This window comes from Plasmodium gallinaceum (genome assembly GCF_900005855.1).
Source record: "Plasmodium gallinaceum strain 8A genome assembly, contig: PGAL8A_v1_119, whole genome shotgun sequence".
Classification (NCBI taxonomy): domain Eukaryota; phylum Apicomplexa; class Aconoidasida; order Haemosporida; family Plasmodiidae; genus Plasmodium; species Plasmodium gallinaceum.
In genome coordinates, this window is record NW_021628276.1 from 561,542 (window position 1) to 577,697 (window position 16,156).

Sequence of the window (16,156 nt, forward strand, 5' to 3'; positions counted from 1 at the left end):
AAAAAAGCTAAAAAAAAAAAAAAAATTTATTACAAAATGAAAAAGCTATACAAATTTTATGAAAAAAAAAAAAATGAATATTATATATTTTTATAAACTCACATATATATACTCTCATTTTATTGATTTACTTTAAAATTACACTCAGTATCTTGAACGTTTTAATCTCATAAGAAAAGCTGAGAGAAATACTTTTTTATTAAAATTTTGTACATTCAAGAAAGAAAAAAAAAGAAAAATGAAAAAAAAAAATATATATCTTAAATGTTCTTTGTTTTTTACCCCCATATCATATTAAAGGTTTTATAATTTACTATTTGCTTTATAATTAATACTACTGTGATCAAATATTATAACTTCCTTTCAAAATTTTTTTCTTTCTTAATATCTTAAAAAAAATTCCTCATTAATAAATATATGAGTACATAGAAGATAAAGAACTAGGACAAAAAAAAAAAAATTTAACAAAATATTTGTTATAATAAAAAAGTGTTATTCCCTTTTCCTTTTATTTGAAAGTATTTGCTTTTTGTATGTATCTCTACTATATCTCTTATATTCACTTAAAAAAAAATAATTTCGAATTACGTAAATAAAAGAGAATATATTTTAATATAAGGCGAATAACAAAAATAGAATAATATGAATTATTATTTAATAAATATATATATATATATTATTTTTATATAAATATATATATACAAAGCATATTTGCTATTTAATATAAAAATTTTCTTTGAAAAAAAAAAAATTTTAATTGCAAAAAAAAAAAAATTTAATGGTGTATTAAAAAAAAATATGAATATGTGATTAAATTATAATTATGAAAATGATTTAATTTGTTCTACTTCATTTTTTTTAATTTTTGCATACCTTAAATTTAATATTTAAAATAAAGAAAATTCAAAAAGTTTATACATATATATATATATTTATGTATCTTATGTGTAAATGTATATAAAAAAAAAAAAAAAATCAGGTGGGTAGTGTAAAAATATTTATTGAACTTAATGGAATTTTTTTAAAGTATTTTAATATATAAGAGAATTAGAATATGTATGAGCATATATCTTATTATTTTTTTTAAATAAATATCCACATATATTCTATGCAGATCCTTTCTTTTTTATGGCTTTTTACTTTTATTAATACAAGATAAAAAATAAATAAAAATAAAAAGTTATTTTTATATCCATGTATTTCTTTTTAATTTTTTTAGTAGAATTGAATATACTAAAAATATTTATACAGTATAAATATGAAATTCGTACTTTTTTATTTTTATAAACAATAGAAATTTTTATTTTAATATATTATTTTATTAGCTCTAAGAGTGCATATTTCTAATTTAATTTGATATATTTTAAGTAAAAATTAATATATAAACAAAAAAAAAAAAATTATATAATTACTTTCCTTTTAGTATTAGAATTAAAATATTTAACTTAGTTTTTATTAGATCTTCAATATTTTTTTTTTCATGAATAGTATAACCTAGTAAATTTAGAAATATATATATGTATATATTTTTCTAATAAGGTAGAAAATCATTCTATTTTTGTTGATCTCATACAAGAACATAATCTTTATTTTTTTTATACAAAGATATGATAAAATTAGGAATTTTTAATTTTGTATTAATAAATGTATTATTTTAAATTATTCCTTCAAAAGATTTTATTAACATTGAAATAAATAAGTAATTTTTTTTTTAAAAAAAAGGTTAAAAAATGATTCACTTGATATTGCAAGTCTTTTCTTTTAATTTTACAAGTGTTTTGTGTTTTTCACTTTTAATTTTTATAATTCTATTTTTAATTTATGGAAAACATAAATATATATATAAATTCATTAATAATAATATATACAAGAAAAAATATAATATAAAATTTTCCAAATATAATGGATATAACTTAAACCAATTAAATAAAAGAGTAAATAATTCAACTCATAATAAAGAAGATGAATATCTATTATATAAAAAGAAATTTCTTTTAAATAGAAAAAATAAATTTTTAAAGAGAATTAAGACGAAATTATTTCATAATAGTTTATCAAAATATAATTTTAAATATAAATTAAACTTCTATGTATGTAATGTAACTAAAAAAAAAAAGACGAAATTAATCCATAGTTTATCGAATGAAAAAAAGAAAAAAAAAAAAATGAATATAAAGTTTAATAATACAAATGAAAATAATACTACACAAGTTACTTTAATAGATGAGAAAAATGCACCTTCTACTATTTTTAATTATGACAAAAACGACGAAATAAAAAATATGCTAGTAGATCTAAAAGAAATTTGTGATAATTTAAAAATTTTTGTTGAGAACAATATTTTAAAAGAGCAGAAAAAAGCTAATTTATTTGTTGCAACAAATATGAAAAATGAAAAGCTTTTAAAGAAAGAGATAAACACATTAAGTAATAATCAAGAATTAAATTGTGAAAATATTAACAATTGTGTACATAAAAAATTAGATAAAGAAAATATGATATTACATAAAAATGAAATAGAATCTTGTATTTGTAATTTATTTAAAATATATAAAGAAATAGAATTATTAAAAGATATAAACACATATACATATGTATGTATGCTTAATGAATACTGTAATTTTCTATTAAAATTTAAAGTATTAGATTATTTAGATATTTGTAGAAATAATAATATAGCTAATGAAGTAAGTACTAATCTTATACAAAAGGTAATTATTTACGTGTGGGGAATTTAAAAGGCAATATATAACGCAAGGAAAATTAAAAAAAAAAAAAAATAGAGATGTTTATATGTTAATTATGTTTTTATGCTAATATTAACTTCTTTTTTTTTCATTAAATAATTAGATCAATTATTAATATTTTTTCTATTTTTTTTTTTTTTGTAATGTTGTAATTGTATATATATATATGTTATTACTTAAATGTTTAAAAAAAAAAAAAAAAATTTAATAATATACATCATTCTTCTAGTTACCTTTTTTTTATTTTAGTATATACATTTACACTATAAAAAAATCTTTTAAATTAAATTCTACAACATACATTGATTTGCTAGGAGATACCTTTCTGATCTGAAAAAAAAAATACATATATATATATATTTATATTTAATAATTTAAAAATTTATATATTTAATATTTAAATTGTTTGATATGTTTAAAATAAAATTATCATAATTTTACTTCAGTGATTTTCATTTCTTTTGGCATATATTGTAGATGTAATAAGATATTTTTTTCTGCATATTCATAAAAAAATTCAGGTTTTGAAAAATAATAACAATGTACAAAAATATTTCTTATTTCTTCATTTTTTTTTTTTTTTAAATTTCTAAAAACATCAAGAAATTCTAATGCTGTTTTTGGTAAATTCATTAATATATGAATATCATTATAAATACTTAAATTTATATCTATTTTAAATAATTCTTGATTTTTAATATCATTTCTATTTTCATCATAGAATTTATGGTATTTTGATTTATTTTCTAATATATTAAATGAATCATCCTTATTTCCTAAATTCATTCTTTTGTTGTTAGTGTATGTATTATTTATATCTAAAGTTCTATTAAAGTCTAAATTTTTATCATTACTTATATGATTATTCATAACATTAGTTTTATTTGTATAATTGCTATTTAATTCATTTTCATGAATAATGCTATTTTGGTGATTATTATTAATATTTTCTTCTATTAAACTTTTGTCAATTAAAATATTTTCATTTTGTTTGATATTAGACAAATTATTTACTTCTATGTTTGTGCTGTTTTTTTTGTCTAAATGACATTTTTTTTTTTTTCTTTCATCAACAATATTTTCAAATTTGTTATTAATAAAATCAATAGATATATTTTTCATGTTTTGCTTATCAATAAACATTGTTAATGTAGACATATTTTTTGACAAAATGTTTAAATTAAATAATTTTTCAAGAAAATTTCTTCCATCTAAATTATAAGTTAGTATATTTTTTTTTTTATTTAAATTTATATTTATATTCATATAATCATATGCGTTCTCATTAATATCGTTTGAAAAACATAAGCAATTTTTTTTACTTAATAATAGACTAAATATTCCAACCCCACCAAAAACATCAATAACAATAGAATTCTTTTCAACTAAATTAAATATTCTATCCCTTTCATTTTTTAATTTAGAATTCCAGTATACTAATTTATAATTTAACTTTACTTTAATATTATTTTCTTTTAATTGTGTAATATAATTTTCTTCACCAGCTAAAAGTTCTATATTAAATGTTCTATGGAGATTATTTAAAATATCTTTTTTATTTATTACAGTTTTAATACTTTTATTTTTATCTAAAATTATTTCACCAATTAATTTTTTACAGTCTTTTAATTTATCACAAAAATTTAAATGTGCTATGTGACCAATTATTTCAAATTTATGAATTATTTCATCTATGGAAGGAAATATTTTTCTCAAAACTTCTGATGTACTCATATTATCATAACCAAAATATAGTGTTACTATTTTTAATTTTATATTTTCATTTTTTATCAATTTAAATAATTCTATTATATACTCTACTTTATTTATATTATGTATATTTTCTATATTTTTTTTGTTAATTATTTCTTCATTACTAAAATTATCAATGCTATTTTCTAAATTATTTGAATCATTTTCATTATCTATAAACATATTTTCTGTAAATATTTTATTTTTATTTTCAAAGGTAGTACATTTCTCATATTTCATTAATACCTCAATTATTTTATTAAAATAATCGTTTAAAGGTATTAATCTAAGATCATCTTCATTATAATTCGATATGTTTTCTTCAAAATTATGTGAATTCGTCTTTTTCTTATCAGTATTATTTATTTGTAAATTCTCATTATTTTTTTCTAAATCTTCTAAATAATTATAAATAAAAGTTAAAATATTCTCATTTTCTTTAAGAAAAAAATTTTTGTACTCCTTAAAGTTTAAAACAGATGGAAATTTATATATATTTAATAACCAAAATTTTGCATATTTATTTTTTAATATTTTATTTACATTATATTTATTTAATAATAAGCAATAAGCGTTTTTTTCATACCTCAACTTTTCTTTTACATCGTTTAAATTCTTTATATTTAAGGAACTCATGTTTTGAAAACTATAAATATTTTTATTTGTTTTTATTAAAAAGGCATACTCAAAATTTAAAAAGTACAACAAAAATAAAATTTGAAATAACATTAAACATATTTTGAAACTTATATAAATTAAATTAACAATTGTATAATAATAAAAAAAAAAAAAAAAAGTTGTAATCAATATTCACAAAAAACAACAATAAAACAAATAATATATATTTATATATATATATATATATAAGTCAATACATATAGAAAAAACTAATACAAAAATTATTGATTTGAAATAGGAGAATAAAACTATAACTGAAACGTAATAGTATATATAAAATTTATTGAATCATATTTTCATCTTTATCATATAAAAATTAAAATGTAGAATGACGAACATAAGAATAAAATTTATATTAGTTAATATTTAATTACGAAAAATTGTTTTAAATTAATGGAGGTATATATAAATTTATTTTAATTTTTATATTAAAAAAAATTAAAATTTTCAAAATATTTATTAATATTTAAAATTATTTTAAAATATTTTTATTTAAATATTCCTTTGAGTTTAATTATTATATATATTTTACTTCATAAATTAAGATGAAAATTTTAATTATTTTAAAAAGAGATTTTTGTATTACTTTTAATAAATTTATATATTGAAATTTTTATATTTTTAATAATCCCATACTAACATTTTCTTTTTTATAATATTAGGATATTTTTATATAGATGTTTTATACTATTTTAAATATGTATCATATAAAAATTTATATTTAATTTATTATTTATTTAATAAAAAATATAATGAAAATTATTTCATAGTAGAATAATTTTTATAAAAAATATTATTTATAAAAGATTTTGATTTCTTAAAGATATAAAAAGTTACACATGTAGATATTCATAACATACAAATGTAAACAAATATTTTTATGCAATACATATATGCATTTAAAAGTAAAAAAAAAAAAAATTTTTTTTTAAATATTTTTATTGTATTTATTTAATTAAATTTTATTAAAATAAATTGAGGATAAGTTAAATTAAATTTTTCAATATATAATCAGAATTATTTAATTAAAAAAATATAATTAAACTGATGAACCATGACAAAAGAGATAATTTTAAAAAGTTAATGTTTTAAATGTATACTAAAAGAATAAGGTGTAATAAGATTCATTATTATATAATAAATTTTTATTTTATTATAAGTGGTATATATAAAATAAAGGATATAGAAATATTTTTACATAATATATATGAAAATAAATGTATAATAACACATTTAATTAATGACATAATTTTTTCATATAAATATAAAAAGAATAGTTTACAGTTTGATAATGTAGTTTTCTGTTTCAAAATTAGCTTTTTTTCTTTTATATTAATAAGAATTAAAGTCATATGCAAAAATTTTAAATATGAAAAAATATGGTTATTGTTTTTCTATCAAGTATACATAACTAAAGAAGTTATAATATTTTATTTTATCACTTTCAATTTTTAATTATATTTCTTATTTTATACAAATAATTTCTGCATATTAAGTGCACCCCAATATATGAAAAACATATATTTATATTTATCGTATTATTTATTAATTTATAGAAATGGAACTCAAAACTCAATTGAGAAGATATATAAAGAGAAAATATAAGTATATTTAGAGAATAAACTAAATTGAAAATTAAATAAAATTTAATAGGTATTAAAAAAAGAATCTACAATTCTCTTAAATCATATTTATATGTTTTTTTTTTTTTTCTATAGTATTATTTTATGCAGAAAATATAATGAAAAACACACTATAACATTTACATTATGTAAATTTTCAACTAATTATAAGAGTATTGTACAATTTTTTTTTAAAATATTTTCGTTTTTATATAAAGTGCTTTATGAAATTTTCTTCTATTTGAAATATATATGTATCATCATATTCCCTTTTAGTTCTCATTTGTTAAATATTAATTCTACTTTATTATTGAAATTTTAAAAATAATAAATATGTATATTTATATTTTAAAGAATTATATATTTCCTTGTAGAATAAAAATATTAAATTATTTCTCATCTATAATTTTGTAGCACTACTATAGCATATTTAATTTTTTAAAAAATACAACATACTTTATTGTTAATTCATAAATTTAGTTTTCATAAAATCTTAAACTTTTATAAAAACATTATTCTTTAAATTATTATTTATCAACTATTATTTTTATGTATGTTTTAGTATTTTTTAAACATTTTTTTTTTTTTTTTTTACTAAAATCATAAATATATACGTACACACACAAACTCATGTGAAATAGGAAAAAAAAAAAAAAAAATAAAAATAAATAAATATAATTAAATTTAAAATAATAATAGAATTTTATAATTATATAATTTATATAAATAAGTTTATGAAAAATATCTGTAATAAATAAAAGGAAGAAAAACCTTAGGTCAGGAAACGGTATTGTTAGACTATTAAATTTTTAATATTTTTTATTAATTTTAATTTTTAGTTTTTTTTTTTTTTTTTTTTTTTTTTTATGTACTAATAATATAACAAGTGCACAAACCGAAAATAATTTAAATATGTATTCATTTATTATATATATATATATATATACATACATATATATATATATATATATACTTATTTATATTTATATATAGATATACATATTATTTTTTGTTATAAAATTTGTCTAATATTTATATTGAAATATTCTATATTATTGTTGAAATATAAGAATTTTTTTAGAACAACTAAAATATAAAAATATTTTGTCCTTTAATTATTTATATATATATATATTGAGTATTATTTTATATGCTTTATTTAAATAATAATAATTCTTTTTGTAGTTGTTAAAATATTTTTTAATTGTTAAAAATATTTCTGGTTGTAATATTTTTTTTTTTTTGTATTTTTTTAATAAAATTAGTTTGTTTATATCTTTCTAGAATCATATATATTATTTTTATTTTCTTAAAATTATTTGATAAAGTACAGTGAAAATGTCAAACGCTGGAACCACAGATTTAAGTTGGTTACCTTCAGATGCAGATGGTTAATTATTTTCATTCATTTTTATAATTATAAAAAAAAAATTAACATAATTTTTTATTAAAGAAAATTTATTTATTTACTTTTTTTTTTTATTATTTTTTTATTTTATATATTAACATATTATTTATAAGATAATAGATTACATAAGTAAATTTTGTTTATAAATTTAATTTTTTTTTTTTTTTTTTTTTTTTTTTTTAGAACAGTTAGCATTAGGTTTTAAGATAGTAACAAATGCTTATAAAACAAGAGTTAATTCACAAGAGGCAGAAATACGATCTTTAAAAGGACAATTAACAGAAAAACATGATCAGGTTATATCTACTTTCATTTTATTATTACCATTTTTAATTACACATTATTAAACTTTGATTTATATTTTAAAGTTTTTATAATTTTTTTTCTATTAATAATTGTATGGTTGTCTTTATATTTTTTTTAGTTATCATCAATTCAAAAAAAATACAGTAATCTTGAAGTTCAATTAATAGAAGCAACACAAAGAGGAAATCAATTAGCTGATGAAAATAAACAGTTAATAAATACCATTAAAAAAGTAAAAGCTTAAAAAATTCTTAAGATAAAAAATTAAATATATTTAAATAGTTATACATTCAAAAATATATAAAAAAAAAAAAATATATTAAATAATTGTAAATATAAAAATATGAGTTATTAAAATATTAATATATAAATTACACAAAAAAGAATTTATAAAAGAATAATGTAAATTTATAAAATTTTTTTCCTTTTATTAATGTCTTATGAATAATTCTAAGAAGATAATAAATTAACAAATAATATTAATCTAGCTTATATAAAATTGTTTCATATTTGTTTTTTATATTTTTAGTTGAATAGAGATATTGATAGACTAGAAAATCTGAAGAAAGCAGTTCTTAATTCTATTCAAGAAGAACATGAAGTAGAAGATGCACATAAAGTAATATAAAACAAGTATACATTTATCATATTCATTTTTTTTTTTTTTTTTTTTTTTTCATATAATAATGAGAGATAAATATATATATATTTTTAGTCTCTTAATTTTAAGTTTTGCTATTTTTCTCCATATATATATTTTGCACATATATATAAAATTAAAATTTAAATGATAAAGTTATATATAAAATAATTAATAGTTATTAAAACAATTTAATAATATAAAAAAAAAAAAAAAAAAAAAAAATATTCTTTCCTCAAAATTATTAAAAAATTATATATAAAATATTATAAAGAATTAAAAAAATTTTATGCATTATTATATATATATATATATAAATATATATATATGTGTATGTTATATTAAGAAAAATTTCTATTGTATTTATAAAATATATATTTATTTCATTTTTATAAAAATTAATTAAAATAGGACCTTATATATATTTTATATTAATTTTTTATTTTTAATTTTTTTTTTTTTTAGTATTATTCTGCTGATGATATGTTACAAACAACAGCACCGAGAACTATGTTAGAAATTAACGGAAACGAAGATGCTTGCCAAAGTATTATAAATAAAATAGTTAATTCTGATACACAAAATATTATAAATGGAAGTTTTAATACACCTTATTTGGGAAATGTGTAATTTTAAAAGAAGAAATAATAATTACGTTTTTTTTCTTTTTTTTTTTGCTTTTTCTTAATATAATTTTTTAAAAATATAAATTACGTATGAATATCATATTTTTTTTTTTTTTTTTTTTTTTTAATTAACATTTTAAAAAAGAAAAAAAGTGAAACATCATTGTTTTATATAATGTCAACATTTTTATATGTCCTTTTTTTCTTTATAAAACTTTAATTTCGTTTAATATTTTTTAAATAGATCTTTAAATGAAAAAAATACAGATGGTAGAGCTTTTTTTCGTAATGCTAGGAGTCGTTTAACTTATGAACAATTTAATCAATTTTTAAGCAATATAAAAAAACTTAATAATCATCAACAAAAGAGAGAAGAAACATTAAAAAAGGCTCAAGTAATATTTGGTGAAAGTAATTCAGATTTATATGAAGAATTTAAAGTACTTATATCAAAACATTCTTAAAATGTAAATACTTGTATGATTTTTAATATGTTAGAATGAAATTATTTTCATTTTTTACTTTTTTTTTTTTTTTTTTTTTTTTTTTTTTTTTTTTTTTTTATATATATATATATATACATATATATATATTTTATTTATTAATTGATTTTTTCACGTATCATTAATTTGAACTTTGAAATTTTCTAATTTTTACAAAATTATTATATTCAAAAAAAAATTATACAAAAAAAAAATAAGAAATTATTTATATTAGACAGATCATTTTATTTTTACTTTATAAATATATTTTTATAATTTTCAATATAGAATTAATAAATGTTTAAATTATTAAAAATTATCAAGTTTAATTTTTTTTTTTTTTTTAATAGTTATAATAATGAAAAATACAATTAAAATAGGTATAGGCTTATGAAAACCAACCTTTATAAAATATATATTTATAACATATGTAAGTATATATATTGAAAAATAACATACATAAATGAAATTTCAAAAATATTCTATTTACATATATATATTATATATATGTGTTATTTAATATTTTAAAAATAATAAAATTATAATAATATTAAATTTAAGATGATATTAAAAAAATTACAAAAAATAATTAAAAAAGAAAATTTATAATTTTAAAATATAAGTATATATACCATTTGTAATATATATAAAAATTATAAAAAAAAAAAAAAAGAAAAAATTATTTTTTTCTTAATATTCTACTTAAGACACCTTTGTCTCCAGGATTTTTTTTTTTTGGTGTAATTTCACATATCTCTTTTTTTTGAATAGTTGGATTTATTTTATATTGTTCCATCTCTTTGTTTAAAAAATTAGATCTATCAATATAATTTTTTTCGTTTTGTTGATTGTTATCATTTTGTATATAATTTCTTTTTATCTCATTGTTATACTCATTTTTTTGACTTACTTTGTTACAAGGATATTGAAAATTTTCAATATGACTTTCAATTTGTTCATTTGGAGAAAAGTCAATTACATTAACAATTTTTTCTAAATCATGAGAATGTGGAAATAACTTATGTTTTTCAGAATTTGTATTTTTAAATTCATTTTTACTATTTAAAATATTATTTGAAACATTACTTTGATAATATTTATCATTTTCAATTTTATCTTTGTTGATTTCCTCAACTAAAGCAAATTCACTTTTAAAAATTTGCTTTGATATATTATTTCCTTCTTTAAAGACCACATCATTATTCTCGACCACGTTATTTATTTTATCTTTTTCTAACTTTGATGTATTTTCATAATTAAAAAATTCCTCTAACTTAGAGTTTTCTGCATCGTTATTAAGTAAAATGCTGGCGTTTTTTTTAGGTGCTTCAATGACATTTTTAGATGTTTGAAAAAAATTTAAATCCTTATTATCATAATCTTGTCTTAAAGATTTATATATATCATTAATGCTTTTATTTATACTTATATCATTGTAATGATTCATTTTATTAGTAGTATAAAGTGTTCCATCTCTTAAATCATTATTATCATTTTCTATGTTTTGAAAATTATCTGTTTCAATTTCATTATGTTTTTCTTCATTTTTTTTGTAATTAATTAGATTATTCTCTTTATTTAAAAGATCAGATAATAATATATTTTTTTTATTTTTTATAATTTTATTTCCATTTTCATATTCATTACTCTTCTTTTTTAAAGTTACATGCATATATTTTTCTTTATTTTTTTTATAGGTTTCATAAGTCATTAAAATTTCATTTTCCTGATTCTCCAAAGCTTGACTTTTTTCTTCTTCTTTATTTATATTATCATTCAAATTATTTTCATGATTATCACTATTGTTTCTATTATAACCATTCTTATTTTCTAAATCTAAAAATTGTTTTTCTTTTTTAAGATTTACATCTTTTTTGTTTGTATTTCCTAAATCTTCATTGAATACTTCATCAATATTCTTTGTAAGTTTTCCAAAGTTACCTAATTCACATTTTTCACGATCGTTATTAATACTTTTATTGTTAGCATTATTAATAATATACTCATTTTCTCCCCCTTGATATTTATTGTTATAATTTAATTTAATATCTTCATGATCTTCTTGTTTATTCATGTTTTCTATTTCATTCCTATTTTTATATAAGTTCTCACTTATATCATTTTCTAAGTTTTCCTTTTTTTTATCATTATTATTAATAAATATTCCACTATCATTTAAATTATTTATAAATGTGTTAGATAAATCTAACGAGTATTCATTTTGATCATTATTATATATATTCGATTCTTTCCAATTTTGCATAAATATAGAATATAAATCTTCTTCTTTAATTTTTTCTATTTCTTTTTCTTCTTTGGTTATATTATTTATTATTTTCTTATAATTGTTTTCATCAAAATTTAAAATATCATTCTTTATTTGATTTGATATACTTTTTTTTTCTTCTTTTTTTTCTTCTTTTTTTTCTTCTTTTTTTTCCATTTTTTTTTTTTCTTTCTCTTTCATTTTTTTTTTTTTATATTCTTCTTCATTTTTATTGTTAATATTATTTTTCTTACTTATTAAATTTAAATTATCTTTCTTTCTTTTGATTCTTATATCGGCTGAATTATCACTATAACATGAGGAGTATAATTTATAATTTCTATATAAATTATCATGATCATTTCTATAATAATCTCTAGGGTTATTATTAAAAATTGTATCGTAAACTTTTTTATTTTGATTGTAATGATATTTATTTTTATGATTAACTAAAGAAATTTTGTCCATTTTTCTTCTTTCATTTTGATCATATATTCTACTTGAGTAATTTAAATAATTTTCTTGATAAATCTTATCATTTAAATGGTAATCATTATTATAATCAAATTTTTCATATGGATTTTTATTTTTGTTATTTCTTAAATATCTTTTAGAAATAATTTCATAAATATCTTCCTGATTATTGTATAAATTTTGTTCATTATTTTCATTTAAATTATTAAAATTGTATTTTCCTATATCCTTATTTTTATTGTAATAATTTGAGTTAAATTTTTGTATATCATTAAATTGAAGAATTGTATTTTTTAATTTGATATTTTCTGATAATAAAAAACTGTTTTTTTCTCTTTCTTTTTCATACATAATATTTAATTCATATAATTTATTATTTAATTCTTTCTCAACTGATAAAGTGAAATCTAATTTTTTTTTTAAATCATCATTTAATTCATTATACTCCTTATTTTTTTTTATTAAATGCTTATTATTTAATTCATGATTTTCTATTAAATAGTTAAGTTCATTTATTTCCTTTATATATTTTTTTTCTTTCTCTTCATAAAAAATTTCCTTTTTTTCTAATTCATTTTTTTGGTTATTTTGTATTTGTTCAATTTCCTCTTCCTATATTAGAAAATATATGTATATATATATATGTGTGTAAATGCATAAATATGTATAATAAAAATGTTTTATTCTTATATAAAATAGTTAATTCTTTTTTTCTATCTTCCTATTATTACCTTATTAGTAAGAAGAAATTTTAAAGTTTTATTTTTTTTTTCTTCTTCCGAATACTTTTTTTTATATTTTTTTAATTTTTTATTTAGTTTTATGTTGGTTTTTTGTAAAAATTTTATTTTATTAGTGTAATCTTCATTTATGTTTTTTATATAATTCGAATTTCCCTTTTCCTTAAAATCAGAACTATTTGAATTAACTTCATTTTCATTTAATATACTTCTTTTCATTATCATTTGATTAGGATTTTTTTGTTTGTTTTTTTTTTTTTTAAGTTTATTTATTTTTTTTTTGCTTAAAAAATTATTTTTATTCATATGTGTTATATCAGAATAGCATAACTCATTAGATATATATATACTAGAATTTTCTGAATTTACACTTTTTTCTGATAAATTTTTTTTTGAAGAATCCATTGAGAAAGATGATAAATAGTTTTCTTTATTTTCTTTTCTTATTTTTTTTAATTTATTACTATTACCATCAAAATTGTTGTTACTAGTAAGATTATCTTTTTTTTTTTTTTTATCTATTTTTTTTTTCTCTAGTTGCAAATGCTTTAATCTATTGATTAAAAATTGTAATTTATCATTTTTCTCACAAAATAAAGAATAAATTTTAAATAACAATTGAAAAACAAAATCAGTGAAATTCAAGAAGTTATTTTGAATATTTATTTTAAATTTGGACATTCTTAATTCTTCGTCATTTTTCATTCTATAGATATTATCTTCATATTTCTTTATTATATCACTAAGAACTTTCTTATCTTCATTTAAATTATTTATAATCATGTTTTTTTCATTTATTTTTTCTTTTAAAAATAAATTTGCTTTTAAAAAATCTTGCTTTAATTTTTGTAAAAAATTTGTCATATATATTTCATTTGTTTGTTTTTCTATTTTTAACTTTAGTATATCTTTAAATACATTATTAATACTATTAAAAGAATGAAGTTCATCACTACATTTGCTACATAAAATTTTTTTAGTTTTACTTATAAAAATTTCTTGTATAGTTAATATAAACATCAATCCCTTTTTACTAACAGATTCAAAAATATTTTTATTCTCATTCTCAATTTCATTTTTAAAATTATTTATGACATTAATAAAAGAAAATGTATTTTTATCTTCATTACTCATATTACATAAATTCGAATTGGAATTATTTGATTTATAAGATTCTAACTCACTGAAACTATTTACTATTTTTGTAAATTCTTTATTTCCAATGTTGTGTGTATCTCTATGGTAAAGTTTTGTTATATCATTTTTGTTAGTTAATAAATCTATATCTAAAATAAGATTAGAGGCATTCGTGTTGTTCATATTATTTACATTTTCCTTATTTTTTAAAACACTTACATTTAGTGGTATTTTGTTTTTATTTGATGTATTAAAATAGTTATCAGTGGAGCTATTTTTCCTATTTAAGTGTTCATCATTATTGTTATCATAATCAATGTTATTACCATTGTTAATATTACTAATATTATTATAAATATCCTTCTTATTATTTTCATTGGTGTTAGTAGTAGAAGAATCAGCGCTATGATTTATAAATGTATCTAACTTTTCGTTTATTAAACTAGTGTTGGTATTATATATATCTATAGAATTTTTCCTATATCCTTTTTCTTGATCTAATTTAATATTTATTATTTCATTTTCTTCTTTATATGAACTTATTGAACTATTATTTGTATTGTAATTTTTCTTTTTATCATCTGCTAAATGAAATAGATAATTAGTGTTTTTTTTATTATGTATGTTACTACTTTCATCGTTTTCATTATCATTATTTTTACTATTACTATTTACCAAAGCATATATTTCTAAGATATCATTTTCTTTCTCTTTTTTATCATCCACATTAATGAAATTATCTACATTTATTTCTTCATTTGCTTTTAAGTCTTGTTTTATTTCTTTATTTTTTCTATCTGTTAAGCAATCATATAAATCATCTTTATCATCTTTATTCATTAGTAACAGAAATTAATTTCATTGTATAATTTTCAATTTTAAGAAATGTAATATTTTATTACAAAAAAAAAATAAAAAAAAATTAGGTATAAATAAATGTATTAAATTGATAAAAAAAAAAAAAATAATAAATTTATATGATTTTAATGTTAAAAAAAAAAAAAAAAGATAAATATATCTTTTTTGGTAGGAGACTCAAATTTAAAAAAAAAAAAAAAATATGAAATAGACAGATAAAAACTTATTTTTAAAATAATTATTAATAGATTAATTAATTCAATTAATATTTTTTAAAAAACATATGTATCTACATATAATTGTAGAATTATATAAAAAAAAAAAAAAAATTCAATTTGAATTTTTATTTTTTTTTTTTTTTTAAATAGCTTTTCAAAAATTTTTTATGAACAGAAATGAAAAAAAAAAAAAAAAAAAAAA

General features: G+C 15.9%; 4 protein-coding genes across 4 annotated transcripts; 2 read left to right on the forward strand and 2 right to left on the reverse strand.

Annotated features, from left to right (window-relative positions):
• Positions 1 to 1,730: 1,730 nt before the first annotated feature.
• Positions 1,731 to 2,738, forward strand: PGAL8A_00427100 (hypothetical protein; the record flags this gene model as incomplete). The annotated part of the gene is made up of 1 exon (XM_028672998.1): positions 1,731 to 2,738. The coding sequence occupies one exon, from the start codon at positions 1,731 to 1,733 to the stop codon at positions 2,736 to 2,738; it is 1,008 nt and encodes a 335-aa protein (XP_028529495.1).
• Positions 2,739 to 3,005: 267 nt separating this feature from the next.
• Positions 3,006 to 5,228, reverse strand: PGAL8A_00427200 (met-10+ like protein, putative; the record flags this gene model as incomplete). The annotated part of the gene is made up of 2 exons (XM_028673000.1): positions 3,006 to 3,077; positions 3,189 to 5,228. The coding sequence occupies 2 exons, from the start codon at positions 5,226 to 5,228 to the stop codon at positions 3,006 to 3,008; spliced, it is 2,112 nt and encodes a 703-aa protein (XP_028529496.1).
• Positions 5,229 to 8,137: 2,909 nt separating this feature from the next.
• On the forward strand, positions 8,138 to 10,243 carry PGAL8A_00427300 (conserved Plasmodium protein, unknown function; the record flags this gene model as incomplete). The annotated part of the gene is made up of 6 exons (XM_028673001.1): positions 8,138 to 8,189; positions 8,391 to 8,503; positions 8,632 to 8,745; positions 9,043 to 9,132; positions 9,619 to 9,779; positions 10,024 to 10,243. The coding sequence occupies 6 exons, from the start codon at positions 8,138 to 8,140 to the stop codon at positions 10,241 to 10,243; spliced, it is 750 nt and encodes a 249-aa protein (XP_028529497.1).
• Positions 10,244 to 10,940: 697 nt separating this feature from the next.
• On the reverse strand, positions 10,941 to 15,718 carry PGAL8A_00427400 (conserved Plasmodium protein, unknown function; the record flags this gene model as incomplete). Its single annotated transcript, XM_028673002.1, has 2 exons — positions 10,941 to 13,613; positions 13,733 to 15,718. 2 exons carry the CDS (start codon positions 15,716 to 15,718, stop codon positions 10,941 to 10,943), a joined length of 4,659 nt encoding a protein of 1,552 aa, XP_028529498.1.
• Between the last annotated feature and the right edge of the window lie 438 nt (positions 15,719 to 16,156).